At 37.6% G+C, this 18255-nt stretch overlaps 1 protein-coding gene across 4 annotated transcripts in view; it reads left to right on the top strand.

Moving 5' to 3' along the window:
- afg2a (AAA ATPase AFG2A) overlaps positions 1 to 18255 on the top strand; it is a 578508-nt gene that overhangs the window by 487355 nt on the left and 72898 nt on the right. For all 4 annotated transcript variants that reach the window (XM_087980097.1, XM_087980096.1, XM_087980093.1 and 1 more), the window contains one exon: positions 8616 to 8780. In XM_087980097.1, coding sequence (XP_087836223.1) covers positions 8616 to 8780 — 165 coding nt within the window. The remainder of the gene's footprint in view (positions 1 to 8615; positions 8781 to 18255) is intronic.

The following is an 18255-nucleotide window of genomic DNA, read 5'->3' as shown; positions in this document are numbered from 1 at the left end:
GGTTAGACTATCTTCTTAATATATCTTGAGGGCATTTGGTCTGATCTATAATACTATTCATGTCAACAAACTTCCATCAATACTAAATGCCTTAATTTATCAACAGCCTTCCTATATTATAACCTTTCAAATCATGGTTGCATTATCTAATGCATGTCTTTTATCATCATGCTATTATTTCTCAAAGAAAATAATTACATTTGCCAGGCATGACAAACCTATTATAAAACTATGCTAGATGCTTTAATAAATCCTAATTTCTAAATGGCGACTGTCTGTGTGGAGTTTGCACTTCTCCCCACATCTGCGTGGGTTTCCTCCGGGTGCTCCAGTTTCCTCCCACAGTCCAAAGATGTGCAGTTAGGTGATTTGGCCATGCTAAGTTGCCCCCAATGTCCAGGAATGTGTAGGCTATGTGTATTAGTCAGGGGTAAATGTAGAGCAATACGGTATGAGAGTGGGTCTGGGTGGACAGTCGGTGTGGACTTGTTGGGCCTAATGGCCTATTTCCACGCTGTAGGGATGCTATGATTCTTAATAGTTGTTTTCTTATGAGGAACAACTCATTGCATTGTGTGAAATTTTTTTCTTGTTTCCTTTTATTGTTCTACTGTCTTTCATCTTTTTTTCTTCTCAAACAGAAAATAAATTTAACAATTTGATAAACCAGGTTTGTTGTTTTTGAAGGACACAATAAGAATGTTAGATTACCAGAGATTTATGATCTACAACAGCTTTGAGAGATCGGAGTTATAATAAAATGACTCTTAATTCAAGTGCAGAGAAATTCACAACACTAAATCTTTTACAGCGAGTAAACAAAGGTGGATTGTTGGTTGACTAGTACTACCAAAGTGACTTGAGCTGATTGGCTGCAATCTGCTGGATCTAATCAACAAGGCTGACTACTAAGTTCTCCTCTCTTGAACAAAAGGATCCTAACTTTGCTTTTTGAATTTACATATGATTTCAATGGCATATATTTCATGTATGCTATTCCCTATCCTAACCTGTAATTCATAAGGATACCACCTCTTGGAATGTCCAACAGTCTACTGCAATTGGCATCCTTGTCAAATTGCAGAAAATTTAAAACCATACCTTACTGCCAAGAAAAGGAAAAAAGTCGCAACATCCACAATGAGATGTTGCCATACAATGACATTACATATTGCGCACTGCCACCCCCCAATAAAATTCAAGCAATAAACCAAAACAAAGCACTAGGAGCACGAGGTGGAATTTTGCCAGGTCACAATTGGATTGGTTTGAATTTCATTGAGGTATCAGGCTTCAGCAATGAACAGAAGTCTAACAATGATCAACACAACAGTGTGTTTGCTGAGATCAGAATTGGATTTAACTGTGATGTTTACATTCCCTGACACTGAGGGGAATTTTAATTCCCTCCTCCTTAGTATGAGTGGAGATTTTGAGCATTTATTGTCAGAGTGGAATACTTATTGGCTCAGTGTTGTTTTCTTGTTCAGTGTCCACTGCCATTTTAACTCCATATATTTCACAATGAATCAAGTTTCTTGCTTCTGTTAGGGACGAAGAATAATTGTCAAATAGCATTTTGTCGCTCCCTAGTGAAGTTCAGTCTTGAAGAAACTTCATTAAGGTGAGAAACAAATATACCTTTGTCAAGGTTGAATCTAATATTTAAAACTTTGAGTGCATCAGGAATGTGATGTTGTTCAGATTTGGCTGGCAGCACAGCAGTGTATTAGGCTCAACAGCAACTTAATCTGGAAGTTAAAGTTAAATAAGCAAATTATTTAAATAAGCTTTGGAATTCTGAAATTACACTGACTCACATTCACTGACTCAAATTCACTCAGTCACACACTCATTCACTCACTCACCCTGTCCTGAACCTGCAAGCAAGATTAGCTCTCCTGTTCATCCCTTGAGTGACCAGTCTTCAGCATAAACTTCAGTAGGGAGTGTTGAAAAGCCATTTAACAACTATTCTTCTCACCTACTTGTAACAGGAGGCTTGGTTCACAGTGAAATGCACGGTTAAATAAACCCACCATATTATATATTATTGAATATTAAACACTGCAAATTGCAGAAGTTAAAGATCACAGCACAGCACAACTGTTAGAATATGCAAAGTTATTTTCACAAAGCTCAGATAAAGGTGGCCCTTAAGCTGCCTGGTTGATTAGCTACTTAAGAGTGATGTTATAGCCAAATAGATGGGAGTTGATTTGTGCCCTTATTGGTTTGTGAGTGATCTTTTACTCAGGTTTTCTTTACACATTATTGTGTGAGGAAACATGCATATATAGTAAGATTTATAGACCACTGATGTTTGACCATTTTCTGGTGTGTAAGGTTTCAGTTATTCATTAAATATATTTGCATCTGAAGGAATGTGTGAACAATCCTGGCTCTTTTACTGCCTCTCTTTCTGTCATTATGCTGGCATTGCTTTCTACTTTATTTTAAATTTTTTGACGCAAGAATATATTTCAATTGCTTTCCTTTAAAACAGCTTCTGTTCCCCTGTTTATATAAAGGCAGACTAATATTATCAAGTTGGTTACCAAAACTGGTCAAATTAATTGCAGCACCTTATTGTAAAGCCAACTGTTACTTTTGATTTCTACACAGTACGTTTTTCATGAGTAAAGGACATCTTTTTAAAATGCATTTTAAAATCTGATTTTTCTTTAAAAAGGTTAATGCGCTGATGTTGACTTCGCAAACTGGTATTAGTCACAGATGGCAGATTCAGCGAACCTTTCCTACAGCTGTTTCAGTCGTGTACTGTTTCTGCCCACCCCCTCCTGCACTACACTAAAATTCAGGTTGAATGAAGTGGTTCTAAATGTGTCCATCAACACGAGTGTGGTTTGCCAAGCCAAGTATTTGGGTTGGAAGTTATACCTCCCCAACTGCTTCAAAACAGGAAGTAAGTCTGTTAAGTGATGGATAGCTCTACTTTGCTGAGAGGAGGAGGAAAAAAAGGCCTTTGCTTCTGGGCACTAAATGAGTTCTGCAGTTATTCACGTTGTTACAAAAAAAATAGCAGAATTGCACAGAAGGATGGTAACTCCCCTTCAGGAGCTGGTCTAGGCAGATCTCATCCTTGCTGAAAATATTCCAAACCTGTCATCCTGACAGAAACAGCCTGCAGGATTCCAGAGACTCCATGTTGATTAAACACTAAATATGTCTGACTTCACAAACACTCACTGCTGTTTGTCCCCATTCTGGCAGGGTAAACTCTCATTGTTGTGACATATTCCTAATAAGCACTTGATATGTTCATGACAGTGCAAATTTGTACATGGCCAGACTGAAATGTACAAGACCATGCTGATTTGCTTGTGGCCCCATTGATTTGTATGAATATGGTTTTGAACGTACATTTAATTCCTTTCATGGCCAGCTTCAGGTAGCCAACTGTGACTCATTGAAGCTGCTCCAAGATTCAAATTCTTCAGGCAGAACTAATGTAAAAAATGTGTTGAAAAATGTTTTTTGCAATATGTAAAACAAAAGTTTAAAAACCACAACCCCCACCACCCACCTCCTTATCCACTGACAAATACACCCACATTATATAGTTTGTTGCTCCCATTGGCAGTGTCTGCAGGATATTCCCATTCTTAAGTTATTTATCTTGTTGCAACATTTCAATTGCAGCCCATAATATTAAGTAGATTTTTTGGCATGTAGACTAACCAACGCTACATTAAAAATCACATTATTGTCTAATCTAAACTATGTCAGTTCATGTTTGTCAAAGGCGGCAGCCTGAAATAAAACATTTCAAGAAATTTGGAACAGACAGTCCTGGGGTACAGAGGATCCTTTTACTCTTTTTAGAGCAACACTGATTTTTAAAGATTAGGTTGAATGCTTGTCTGGTTTAAAGAATTGAAGTATTTTATGTAAGTTATTAAAACTTGCAAACAACCAGGATTTGTATTGAATCTTTCAGTAGCCTTGAAGTAGGCAAAATAATTTTCCTGTAACTTCTTGTGGACAAATGAAGGTCATTTTTGTAGATTGCAGAACTGGTGATCCAACTTTGCACAACAGTATAGTGTTGAGACTTTATCACTCATCGTTGTGAAATGAAGGGCAACATTAGACCAGGGGTGAAGCAATGCAAGATATCCTGTTCTCCTCTGTGAAGAACATTAGACATTGTTGTACATTGAAGACAATGTGTAGGTGCCAATTGTTATGATAACAAATGCAGTTCACCATGTAACATGGCAGAGTAGAAAGTTACATTGCAAAAGTCTCAGGAATTGGGTTCAATTTCTTTGTGCTATGAATCAGTTGTTTTCTTGTCCAGGATTTATGTAATTATCCTTCATTGCCTAATGTAGCAATTTAGAATTTCTAAACGTGAGTCTGTTTACAGCACAGAATAAGTGACTATCAAACAGTTTTTTTTCAGAAATATGAATCTTAACAGTAACACATACAGTTGCAATGATATCCTGCTTTCTCCCACTGCTCATAATTGTGGCAGTTGTGAAAAATAAAAGTCTTGAATGCAGAATTATTTTTTCACAATCTATAAACCAAGTATCAGACATGTCTTATATCTTCAAATCACATAGAGGTGCCAATCATACTGCTGAATTTATTTCCCAATGGTTACGATTAATATTTTTATTACCTAGATAACCATAGAGATAGCATTTATTTTTTCTTTGTTTCTCTTATAATTATCCATTAATAGAGTCATGCAGCACTGAAACAGACTCCTAGGTCCAACCAGTCTATGCCTACCATAATCCCAAACTAAACCAGTCCCGTCTGCCTGCACTTGGCCCATGTCCCTCCAAACATTTTTTATTCATATATTCATCCAAATGTCTTTTAAACATTGCAACTGTACCTGCATCCACAACGTCCTCTGGAAGTTCATTCCACATTCCAATCACACTCTGTGTTAAAAAAAAGGTTGCCCCTGATGTCTTCTTTAAATCTTTCTCCTCTCACCTTAAAAATATGCCCCTAGTCTTTAAATCGCCTAACCTAGGGAAAAAATACCTGCCATTTACCTTATCTATACCCCTCATGATTTTATAAACTTATTGAAGGTCACCCCTCAACCTCCTACGCTCCAGTGAAAAGCGATTCCAGCCTATCCAGCCTCTCCTTATAACTCCATTCTTGGCAACAGAATTTCTGGTAGGTCTTTTCTGAACCTTCTCCAGCTTAAAAATTTCAATGCTGTAACAGGGCAACCAGAATTTGACACAGTAGTCCAGAAGAGGTCTCACCAACCCCTGTACAGCCTCAACATGACATCCTAACTCCTAAATTCAAAGGTCTGAGCAATGAAGGCCAGTGTTATAAATGCCTTCTTAACCACCTTGTCTATGTGTGACACAAACTTCAAAGAATTATGGACCTGAGCCCCTAGGTCTGTCTGTTCTACAATACTATCCAGAGACCTACTTTTAATCTTGAAATGTTACCAATAGAATTGCCTATAAATGCTCCTATAATACTACTCCTTCACTTCATCATTGTTCCAAGTATTTTGACTCACACTCATGCTCATCACGGTGGCTCAGTGGTTAGCACTGCTGCCTCACAGCACCAGGGACCCGGGTTCAATTTCCGCCTCGGGAAAATTTCTGTGTGGGGTTTGCACATCTTCCTCGTGTCTGCGTGGGTTTCCTCTGGGTGTTCCGGTTTCCTTCCACAGTCCAAAGATGTGCAAGTTAGGTGAATTGGCCATGCTGGATTGCCCATAGTGTTGGGATCATTAGTCAAGGATAAACGTCAGGGAATGGGTCTAGGTGGGTTGTTCCTTGGAGGGTCGGTGTGGGCTTGTTGGGCCGAAGGGCCTGTTTCCACACTGTAGGGAATCTAACCTAATCACATATGCTTGAAGGTGTCCATCAATGCATAACCTCCTCATATTCGTCTGCATTGCGCAAAAAGTAAGGCACTTTTTAAAAATGTTTTTCTTTGCCTGATTTTTTTCTATTCTTCCATTGAGTTGATTCTTTTGCGCAGGTGACTCTAACGTTTGGCTCCAAATATTATTCCCTAAAGTAAATATTTTCCCCACTGATTAGATTTGGTTGTAAAGCAGTTGAGGGAATCTATTGTAGTTAATAACAATTTTCTTTTTTTTAAATTAAGTTTTAATGGAACACCACTCACCTCTGTCAGACCTGTTTTCCCATCAGTTTGAATATTGCTCTAAAAGTTGAAATGTTCTCTTGTTCCAAATACTGCCATTTCCAATTCTGTGACATGGCACATAATTTTAAATAAATATAAAAGTTTGGAAAATATAAACAGTTGTATTAGAAAGTTGCTTCAATTCCATTCATTGCCAATAAACAACTGAACAGACTAATTTACTGCAACAGTCAAAGACAGAATCGATTAATATTGAAATGGCATGAAGCTTTATCCTCAGTAAGAGATCATGCTGACCTGTTGGAAGAAGATTTATTTCACTTTTTTTTGTTGATAAGCTCTGCAAAAATATAGATGCATGGATTTTGAAGCTTAAATTATTAGAAGTAAAGCTGTTAGACCTTTCGAAGTAGAGCCAAACATTTATGGATGGATTGTTTGGGTTGAGGGTGAAGCCTAAATTTCCTGCTTGTGATGATGGCTCCAGGGGTTTAAGCCTCTGGTTCTGGTAGTCCTTGGGTAAGTCTGTTGTATAATGATGCAGATTGCAGCCCACACAGGCACTGTACCTTTAAGACAGTTAGATGACACCATGATATTCCATTCCCTTATGATGTTACTCAGCTCCCCTTCAATCTCTCTGTCTGTCTCTCCCTCCCTTCCCCACTTCTCTGTCTCTCTCTCTCTCTCTCTCTCTCTCTCTCCCTCTCTTTCTCTCTCTCACTGTAATAGAGTCAGTGTAGTCTGTCAGTCATGAGTCTGACATGCAAAAACATTTATAGGAAAAGAACACTGACTATGGGCTAAATTTTAGTCAGCATTAGGTAGGTGTCAATTTCAGGGAGTTTGATGGAGGGTTTTCTCTGAGTTCTACTGAGTTTTCTCATGCAGTCCTCTGCCAAACACATCATTGCACATACACCCCACCTTACTGATGTTGCTCTCAGTCTATTGTGCACTAATCAGTGGCAGAAGTCATGGAGGTGTACAGCACAGAAACAGACCCTTCGGTCCAACTTGTCCATGCTGACCAGATATCCCAACCCAATCTAGTCCCACCTGCCTGTACCCGGCCCATATCCCTCCAAACCCTTCCTATTCATATACCCATTCTGATGTGTTTTAAATGTGGCAATTATACAAGCCTCCAGCACTTCCCTTGGTAGCTTATTCCATACACGTGCCACCCTCTGCGTGAAAAAGCTGTCCCTTAGGTCTCCTTTATATCTTCCCCCTCTCACCCAAAACCAATGCCTTCTAGTTTAGATTAGATTACTTACAGTGTGGAAACAGGCCCTTCGGCCCAACAAGTCCACACCGACCCGCCGAAGCGTAACCCACCCATACCCCTACATTTACCCCTTTACCTAACACTACGGGCAATTTAGCATGGCCAATTCACCTGACTTGCACATCTTTGGAGTGTGGGAGGAAACCGGAGCACCCGGAGGAAACCCACGCAGACACGGGGAGAATGTGCAAACTCCACACAGTCAGTCGCCTGAGGCGGGAAATGAACCCGGGTCTCTGGCGCTGCGAGGCAGCAGTGCTAACCACTGTGCCACCGTGCCGCCCACTAGTTCTGGACTCCCCCACCCCACGGAAGCAACTTTGTCTATTCCATGCCTCCTTCTGGGTTTCTTGCCACCAGAGCCACATTTAAAGCCCAGCTGTGCACCAGGCCATTTGCTGCCAACTAGGAATAGCCCTCCACAGTAAGTATACTGGGTGAGAAAGTAAAAAGGAAAACCTCTAGGGACATATAGTTGGCACAGGGAGACACCTCAATGGAAATTAGAAATTAATTGCCACTTTACATCATCATGGGTCTGATTGTTACAAGAATGAAGCTACACATCACATCCATCCTTGGCACCGTACTATGTTAGAGCCTTGTCTGAAGGAATGTCTATTGTCCTGGCATCGCATGACATTTTGTCTTTGATCAATGTAGTAGTATCATATGTTGCGATACCTTTGAATAGTTGAAAACATTCATTGTTATTAAATGAGAAACCCGAAGGAAAAAAAAATCAAAAAAAGACTGCTTTTGTTTCTGGGAATAAACAGGATGCTTGCCTTTTAAGCAACAGCAAATTTTCAGTCAGTGAATGATGACTTCACCCAACTCGCATCTGTTGGAAGCAGCTGTCAATTAAGTCCTGTCTGGTTTGTCATGTCCAATACTGAAGGTGATGCTTCTACTGCCCAAAGAGTGTTGTCTCTCTCCCAGCTTTTCAGAGACCACCACATCCCCTTGTATCCACTTTTGTTCTGTAGAATACAGAATGCAAGGAATATGCAACACATTCTGCTTGAACTGTACTGTTAGAGCATTGTGATTTGGTTGAGTAATGTGAATGGTAGCTGGTTGCGTTGTAATATAGTGTTTATTATACTGCATTAGTAGAGAGAACAGTGTGGAGTTAAGTGCATGAATTTTCGACAATGTAAGATTTTCTCATTTCTTGCAGGCTTTGATGCGTCCAGGAAGAATTGACCGCATTATATACGTGCCACTGCCCGATGCAGCCACTCGAACAGAGATCTTCAGACTGCAGTTTCGTACCATGCCAATCAATGATGATATCAGCTTGGATTACCTGGTAGCTAAGTCACAGAAATATTCTGGAGCTGAGGTAAACATCGACAAGGTGTCCTGAGTACAAGTACATTTATATGAATAGATTAGAGAAACTGGTGCTGTTCTCTTCTAAGAATAGTAGCTTGAGAAGAAATTTGACAGAAGTGCTCAAAATTATGAAAAGTCTAGGCAGAGGAGCAGGCAGAAATTGTTCCCATTGGTAAAAAGATTGGCAACCAGAAAATATCAATTAAAGATGATTAGCAAAAGAGTCAGCAGTGACATTAGGTAAATTGTTTTAATACAGTGAGTGAAATCTGAATGCATGGCCTGTAAGTGTTGGAGACAGAATCACCTGTGACTTTCAAAATAGAATTTGATTAGTACTTAAAGAGAAAAGAAATATGTGGCCATGAGATAGTGGGCTTACAAAGAACTGGCACAGAAATGACAGGGCAAATAGCCAACTTCTGTGTGATAACCATTCTCTAATTATTTGAATTATAAATGCAAGAAGTTGGCAAATTGAACTTCTTAAATCAAATACTATCATGTTAAATTGTATGGCAGTGTCTTTTCCTTTTTCAGCTCTTAAACATGCTTGGTGAAATAAATTTAGACAATTAAGATCAAATCCCTAGTGAGCACAAGTTTACAAAAACAGACGAGTTCACCCATACAGAATTCATGTCACTTAATTGTAAGTCATTTCACCATTTTGCTCAGTGTGTTGTAAAGATGGTAGCAAGAAATGTTGAGCTATTGTGCTGGTGCAACAGATTGATATTGCAACTTATTTTGAAGTTGTCGTGCTTGGATAGTATGAAAAGACAGTAGTTGTACATTGTGTCTGACCCAAGTTGTAAACTTGGCATTAGTATGCTTAGTGGTGTGGCTGGATATATATCTTTACTCCTCTTTATTAGTCTGTCGATGATTAATTGACTCCCATCCTAACTCAACACAATTTTCATTGATGCTGTTTGCATCATTATTCTTGAATAACCAATCACTTCAGTTGAAATATATTGTGTGCTAGTCACCTGTTTCTTTCTAGTTTGGGCCTTGTTAGTGGTTGGATCTTTACAAGGTCAGCCTCTACATCCATTCATCCTTGGGAGTGTAAACAGTACCTACTTCCTCCACACACACACACAAAACAGTTTGTCTAAATAATATACTTAGACTTTAGACACAGTGAATGTTGAAAACTGTCTCCAAGGGAACTGAAAGGAGAGGGTAGCTTGGCATGTTAGCACGTGTTGCACAGTCACTTTGTACGTCCTTGTCTGGGGTAGATGTTTAGCAAAGTCTCTGGTACAATTGAACTGAGTTGCAATTAATTCCATCCAGTCTGCATCATTGCTGCTTCCTACAGTGCAATAAAATTCTGGAAGATGACAGCTTTAGTAATAATCCGCCAGAATGTTGGAGGACGGACAGCTGTAAGTTACAGGAGCTGAGACCTGTAATCAGAATAGTCTGCAGAAATTGATATTTGTTGTAACAGTTTTAATCATAGCTGTTGAAAGCAGTATAGCGTGTACAAAATTGCTGGAGTCTTTTTTTTCCACAGTGTTTCAGCTGAAAGCTCAGAAACAACATTTAGGCCATTCTTAAAAATAACTTCTCTGGTGTAAGAAGGAAACTTGCAACAAGTATGTTGTTGTAATAAATTTAAACTATATTGCACAAGATTGTAAAGACTTATTCAAAAAGAAATTAAGCATACACAGAACTACTTCTATTAACCTGAAATAAAAACAAATTACTGCAGTTCATGGAAATCTGAACTAAGTACAACCATTTTAGCTATCATTTATTTTAAATACTTCTATAACACGTTTCGTAAAAGTGATTTGTCTGTAATGCGACTTGTGAATTACGGACCTTTTTTAAATAAAGAGAACTATTATTGGTTATTGTGCAATTCCATCCCTGGCACTGGGTGTTGCGGTGCGCAGAGGAGTGGACTCCATATCAACTTCACGTGGTCAGCTGGCTTGCACATTGTTTAGTGAAGAGCTTCATGAAAGGTACAATGCTGTGCTCAGTGATTTTAGGTCCTTTTTTTAAAAAATAATGATGATGCCAATGATGACCCTCATTCCCGTCTTAATACAGTTTTGTACTGTAACTCGCACTCAGAAGCCCTTAAATGTTTAAAGTGTTAAATTTACTGTATTATTTCGTTGAAATATATGATTTAAAAATGTACTAAAAATGTGCTATTGATTGTGTTATGCTAACTACTATTTTTGTTTAGATTTTTCTTGATGTTTTTGGTGGTTTGCCCCAACCTTGTCGTTCCCATAGGCCCCATAGTTTCTATTGCACTATTTTCTATAGCATGACATCACCACTTAATAGTAGAACTACCTGTGTTCATTGAGCGAGTCAATCAGTATATGTGGAGAGAAAAATAGATTTAATATTTCAGATTAATTTCAGTAGAACTCTTCAATCTTGTTTTTTTTGTGGTGACAGGAGTTACTGATCCCAAGAGTAAGAATTCACTTAATCCAATTGGAAATACGTGAGACCATTCATCAGTGAATGTACTACTGCATGTAACAAAGTCACAAACTGTCAGAGAAACTCAGCAGGTCTGGAGAATCTGTATAGAGAAAAGCAGAGTTAATGTTTCAAGTCTATTGACACTTCATCAAAACTGAAAGCAACTGGCAAAATGGTGGTATTTGTGCAGGGCAGAGGGTGGGGCTGGGAGGAGGGGAAGGAGTGGGTAGAATATATGGAGACAGTGCTGAGAAGAGAGAACAAAGAAGAGAAGCAAACAAAGGGATTATTGATGATAATTAAAGAGAGAAATAAATGCTGAATGGGTGCTAAAAAGCAGTAAAGATATTTGAAATTGGCTTGGTTGTGCTGGGTAATGAACATGGAGGTAGGTGTTCAGGCTCTGAAATCTTTAAACTCAATGCTCAGTCCTGAGGGCCTCAAGGCACCTAAGCAGACAATGAGGTGTTGTTCTTCCAGCTTGCATTGAGCTTCACTGGAGCACTGCAGTAAGGCTAAGATGGAAATGTTGGAATTGGAACATGGTGTGTGTCAGAAGTGGCAGGCAACTGGAAGCTCGTGGAGAGGAGAGGTAGGGCATCATTAGGCTTGGTGGCTCTTTTAAAGCCGGTTTCTTTGGTTTTCAGTTTAAAATGAAACATCCCAAAAAATAGCAAAGAATGTTAAAAATTAATCACACATCTTTGTAATTCTGAAGAGAAATGGAAATATTGATTAAGCAAATTGTCCATTACAGTGAAGTTTTCAAATATCAGTTGGGATGGGTATCCAGCAGGGTTATTTTCATCAAAAGGTAACAGACAGATGAAATTGAGGAAGCTGGTAAAGATGACTTAATTAGATAATTAGATGACTTTCTGAAGAGAAATCGGCTTAAGAGTAATAGTGAGAAGGCAAACGATTTGAGCACTGATTCCATTTTGTTCAGTCTAACGGCTATAGAAAACAGTTTTTTTTTAGGAGGATGAGGAGAGTGGGAAGTAAGTATTTAATAATATTTCTTCCTCAAAATGCAAGTGTCTACAGCTTCATCACATACAAAAGACAAAAAAAGGGTCTATTTAATTTTACCATTATGCCGTATTGGTGTTATGTGATGTATTGGGCATCCATTATATCAAGTCTTCAACCCAGAAAATTTATTCCTTTGATCCTTCTTGCTTCTTTTTCTTATTCATTTTCCCCTATGAAATAAATAACCTGTATCCCGTCATCCTGTCATAGATAAATATATGCTGCTAAACAAATCAAAAACATGTTCTCTCACTCCAGACCATCTGATTTAAGAATCAGCAATAGAAGCATTGAAGACACAAGAGAAAAAAACTTACAAAGGAAGGAAGGAAATAAACTATCTGCATATCTCTAGTATTCTGCCTGTATCTGGAAACGGTATTTTGAGCACTTTCTGCTTTTGGAGTTTCAATGTAGATTTGTACAAAGGTGGTGACTCCTAGGTCATCTAGGAATTGTGGGTTTGTGCCAATCAGAGAAGTCAAGGTGATTGACTTAACATCATAGCAATCTGTTTGATGTGTTACTGATAGTTTACCTTTATCTGTCTTTGGCAGCAGGACAGGCTTTGCTGAAAGGAGCACACAGTGTTCTTTATAAGATCAAGACATTGTTTATTTCTCTTTTGACATTTCTCTTTCATTACAAAGTACCTTTGTGTTTTGACCTTCACAACAACTGTTTTTTATGGTTAATAAATTACATTTATTTATGCTATAACTTGGCAAATATTGGCTGAATTACATTGTACTTTCATTCAATCATAATTGTGTACGACAAAAGCTGATTTGTTTATTGACCATCCATTTGACATCCAGAGTAGCTGTGAAATTTGGGCAACATTTTGAAATTTCACAACAATCTACTGAGTATCCTCTTAAGGGGGCGTGGTTGGGAAAGTTGTAACTATAGATATAAAATGGTAATTTATCTGGTTTCTGCAAGTAAGTATATCTGGGGGTGCAAAGATGTTTGCACAGATGCTACACACTAGGGATTTTTTTTGCTGGACTTGTTGATTTCAGGTCAATTACAAAAATGATAAATCAACCAAATAACAGAAGCTGTCCACTTTGACAAGGTACTGTTCTGATAAAATCTGAAATTGTTTTAACTCATCAGAAAGGATCACCCAAGTCTTTGCCAAATTTTGCATTTTGAGTTGTCTGCTTTTCTCATTATCTTTTTTGACTTTGTTTAAATTTTGTTGGTTTGTATTTATTTCTATTGGTTGTGGAGTTTTGGTAATGCTATGCAAGTGTAAGCACTGCATTTCTGTAGCAAATACCAAAAGTTACTCTTGCCCTTGTGGACTTGCAAGGGTAAATTCATTTGTTCTTGTCAGGGGTTTGGTATTTATTGAAACAAGAGCTCCAATACTGAAGTTTAGCTTGAGACGAGTGCTGAGTTTTTCTTTAAGAATATCAAAGTGTAGAAGCGCACAGCAAATAAATCAGCAACCGAAAGAGAAAGCCAAATTATTATTTGAAGTGATATTATGGATCATATTGAATAACTTGATATATTCTCTTACCTCTGAGACATGAAACCATGGTTTCAAGTCGACTCCTTAATTTGATCATTTAATTTAGTACAGGGTAAGAAAGTGCAGAATGATTAATAAGTGTGGCCTCCAGGGTGAAATGTCAAATTTGAATCCTGCCTATATATATGTTAAAGCTACTATTTGAGGAAAAATAGTACGTTCTCCAAATTTCATAGCCAATATTCCTCCCTCAGTTAACACGATCAAAAACAGACTAATTGGTGTTTGATTTCAATGCTGTTTATAGGAGCTTGCTGTCTTCAGTTTGACAGTTTCATTTATAACAAGTGGCTGAACTTTCATGAGCAGAAGGGCATTTATAAGTTAGAGAAATTTTTTTTTATCCTTGTGTTAATATTTAAATATGTGGATTTTTTTAGTATCTTATATTTACAAATATGATTTATGGCAATCTATAAACTATAACCTAGAAAGTAGTGTGTGCAGTTTTATATCTATAGTTACATGCATCAAATTCTTTATGTTGAATCTTAACAGGTTATACCACAGGAGGTGTAATTTGGTTCTTCTTGCCTAAATTAATTCTTCTAATGTTCTTATGGAATTAGTACCATTTACCTTCTCTTTCTTTGTTTCCTTTCAAATGTTCCCTTTCAATTGATCTAGTTTCCTTTGAATGTTAGTGTTAAATTTGCTCCCATGTTGCTTTCAGGCTATGCAATATGGACCATAAAAGCACGGGCGGCACGGTGGCCCAGTGGTTAGCACTGCTGCCTCACAGCGCCAGAGACCCGGGTTCAATTCCCGCCTCAGGAGTGTGTGGAGTTTGCACATTCTCCCCGTGTCTGCGTGGGTTTCCTCATGGTGCTCCGGTTTCCTCCCACAGTCCAAAAATGTGCAGGTCAGGTGAATTGGCCATGCTAAATTGCCTGTCGTGTTAGGTGTAGGGGAATGGGTCTGGGTGGGTTGCGCTTCGGTGGGTCGGTGTGGACTTGTTGGGCCGAAGGGCCTGTTTCCACACTGAAAGTAATCTAATCTGTGGTTCTTTTGTCATTTAAAAAAAAATCTGCAAATGTCCCTTATGACACTAAAAATAGTTATCCCTTATTTATTTCTATCAATACACTATTATTTTGGACACTTCTATCCCAAAACTTTCTCTTGTTTAAGTAAAATAACCTTGGCTTCCCAAGTCTCTCAACATAACTGAAGTCTTTCAACCCTGGAAACCCTCCCAGTAAAGGCCTTGATGTCCTCCAAAGGTGCAGTGCCCAGAATTGGTTTCATTTCTTTAGCTGTGCCTTGACCATTGTTTTATCAAGGTTCAGCTTAACGTCTTCTTCATACCCCATGCCATCATTTGTAAAGTTTATATTGCCTGTTCTCATTCTTCTTACCAAGTTTAATCACTTCACATGTCACTGAATTAAATTTTACCTGCCATATTTCTGCCAAGTAAAGACCTGTTTAGTTACTTAAAGAAATTTATTTAAGTTATTTTGAAGGCCAGCCAAGAAAGCATAAGAATCATTTTAATTTCATTCACAAATTTACTAATCTCTTCTTAACTTTCCTTATCCCACTTGAGCTTTTCCAATTCAGCTTCAGCAACTGTTGTGTCTTCTTTCTGAAGTTACAAATTGTGATCAAGAACAAATATTTTTTTCCTGTAATGTATAGTGTTAGTGCTTGACCCAGCTTTCTCAATTTCTGACAAAGCATATTTTTCATCATTCCTTTTGAGTACAGTTGCTATTTACTTTGCTATATGTTGTGAATTCATTTCCTGCATTTTTATTTCAGATTGCTTTAAAAATTTCTTTTTACCTTTTCCTTTTTAACTTGATGCTCCAAAGTCATTTTTAAACCAGTGAGCTCAGATTCTAACACTTTGATGTATCTTTAATCAATAGATCAAGTTCAGCATAGATTCACAAAGAATTGGTTCTTCTAGCCATACAGTTTTCCCTGTAAAATCAATTTCAGCATTCTTAGCAGACGTTCCTGAAACCATCTGAAATGCACATATCGTATCCCCAGACAAGTCATTTTCTAACAATATATCCACAACTTCCGAAGGCAAATTTGGAAAAAGCACCAGCATTAATATGGTTACAATTAAATTAGTTCTATAAAACTTGCTTCAATGCCATGCACTTTGCATTCAGTGATCTGGAGAAAGCTTCACATCATCTTCCAACATCAGTGATTGTGTTATTCCAGTATATGCTAAGGGTAGAAATTCACTTGTCAGCCTGATTTGAAAATTGTGGGCACACTTTACACTTAAACAGAAGCCTTCTGTAATTTCTGCTACCTTGATTCATCTGAAACTACCTCCTTTTCACAAACTTTACTCACAAGGACGGTATTTCCTACACTATGCAGCCAAGATTGCTGCAGTCTTGTTTTTTCCATTTCCAACATTTAGGTTTCAAATGTACTTCTTTATGACAAGATTATCTTTCTAGTCTTTTTGAGCCAAACCTATCCTCCATTCTCTCATTTTTATTAACTTGAAGAGAGCCTCCCTCTTTACTGTAGCCATCTTCTTCACTAGAACCTGATTTATTTTGACTAGTAAAGCTCTGATCTCCAATTTCTCTGTAAGTTTCCAAATTAGAGACTACTACTGTGACTTGTAAGACTTATGAGCTAATTCGTAACCATATGCCACTACTTATCATTCTTTATTTTATTAACTGTTTGTTCTTTTAGGTGGGACCCTATTCCCAAAGGGATAATATTTTAGAATTTTTCCACTTGCCTAAAAACCTCAGAGGTTTGTTTAACATTTATTATCAACATCACCTATTGATGTTCATCTGTTTTTCTCTAGTAGAGCCTACAAAGGTCTGACCATTTTTTTTGTCAAATGTCAGCATTATTTTTCTGTAAGTCACTGCTACCACCTCATAGGCATTGAGAACATCATTCTTTACTCTGTCATCGTCATCTTAATTGCTCTTCTGAAAGAGATAAGTGTATCTTCAAAGCTTTCCCTGTGAAAACATTCAATAAGAGTCATAGTCCAATTTTATTCAGACTACTTAAGTTTTGTGACACATTTCTAAAATGACAAAGCGCATCTTATACCCCCACCTCACTGATTTTTCTTTTTCTTTCCCGTTCTCCTTCTCCATCATAAGTTTCTTGTTCTGGTTCTATTTCCCTTTGAATTTTTTTTTATGTTTCACTCTTTAAAATTTATGTTGTTTCATTTTGCTTTCATTTCTCTGTAACGCCATCCTCTTCTTCTAATTCAAAGTTTGCAATTTTGCGAACAGTGACATTAGCATCCTTTCCTTACTTGAGCTTAAAGTGGCAATCTTCACTTTCCCAGCTGCTGATTTTAAGGGGACCCACTATTTCTCGGCTACAAATGTCAAATTGTCTTTACTAAATTCTTCTAAGGCAGAAAGAGACAAATTAATTGTCTCCATGGAAGTCTGAGCATTAATGGTACTCATTAAAGCTACCTTATGAATGCAGCAACATTAAATATAAAATCATGTTTTTTTAAATGATGGAAAATTGCAGCAAACCCATTTCATTCTCTTTGTGATTAGTGTCCCAGAGGATATATCAGTTTTGTTACAATCCCAAAGGAGGCAATAATGTGAAAAAACCAGGCAACCTGAATGGGGGACCATTCAATTAACAAGATTTTTACTGCAATATTCAAATCAAAATCAACATAAATTCATGTTTTAACATGTTAAAAAAAACCATAAGTTATACCATATGTTGCTGACACAACAAAGATTTATCTCGCAGATTTCCTACATTCTCCCTTCAGTATATTTGGTGTTTATGCAACCATAAAGTGCCACAATATTCTTTTCTTCTTAATAGCATTTGAATTGTTCAGTGTAAATGTAAGTTAATAGGAATGATTGTGTCGTGATTACAGAGGTGAAGAATGAAAAAGTAAGAACCGGAACTAACTGCCACGATATGTGCCAATGGACAATCTCCATTAATGGAACAAAACTTAATTCAATGTAGTGACTGTGGTATCAAAAAGATTGCTGCCCTATACTGCTGTGTTTTATATGCTGTGGAAGGGAATCTGCTTTCACATAAATGCAATAATATTAGCATTTTTGTAAACTTTTTTTCCCCCATAATGTTCTGGAGTTGCAATGCTTGGATCTGAATACTAGGACAGTTTCTGTCTCAGGATACCTTTCAATTTAGTGAGAAAGCACCATGCTAGTTTATTCTAGTTTCTAAAATATAGTTGGTCTTGTTCTACTTTTGCTCATAACTCAGTAGTAAGGAGGAAATAAACTCAAATCAAGTCGGTATAGATCATTTTGAGTGTGCAGAGGTTTATATTCCTTTGAATTAGCAGGGAGAACACCTAGCTGGTAGGTAATTCTGGTGAATACTGTTTGCTTTGGCATTAGACATGTTATCCTATTTTCAGGCTCATAGTGTGGTGTGACATTGGATAATTGTGCCAAAG

The sequence above is a fragment of the Chiloscyllium plagiosum genome, unplaced genomic scaffold (assembly GCF_037043375.1).
Source record: "Chiloscyllium plagiosum isolate Xiang-an unplaced genomic scaffold, Cpla_swu_hap1 HiC_scaffold_36, whole genome shotgun sequence".
Classification (NCBI taxonomy): Eukaryota; Metazoa; Chordata; class Chondrichthyes; order Orectolobiformes; family Hemiscylliidae; genus Chiloscyllium; species Chiloscyllium plagiosum.
The sequence above is the reverse complement of the archived record's forward strand: the minus strand, read 5'-3'. Positions and strand labels throughout refer to the sequence as shown.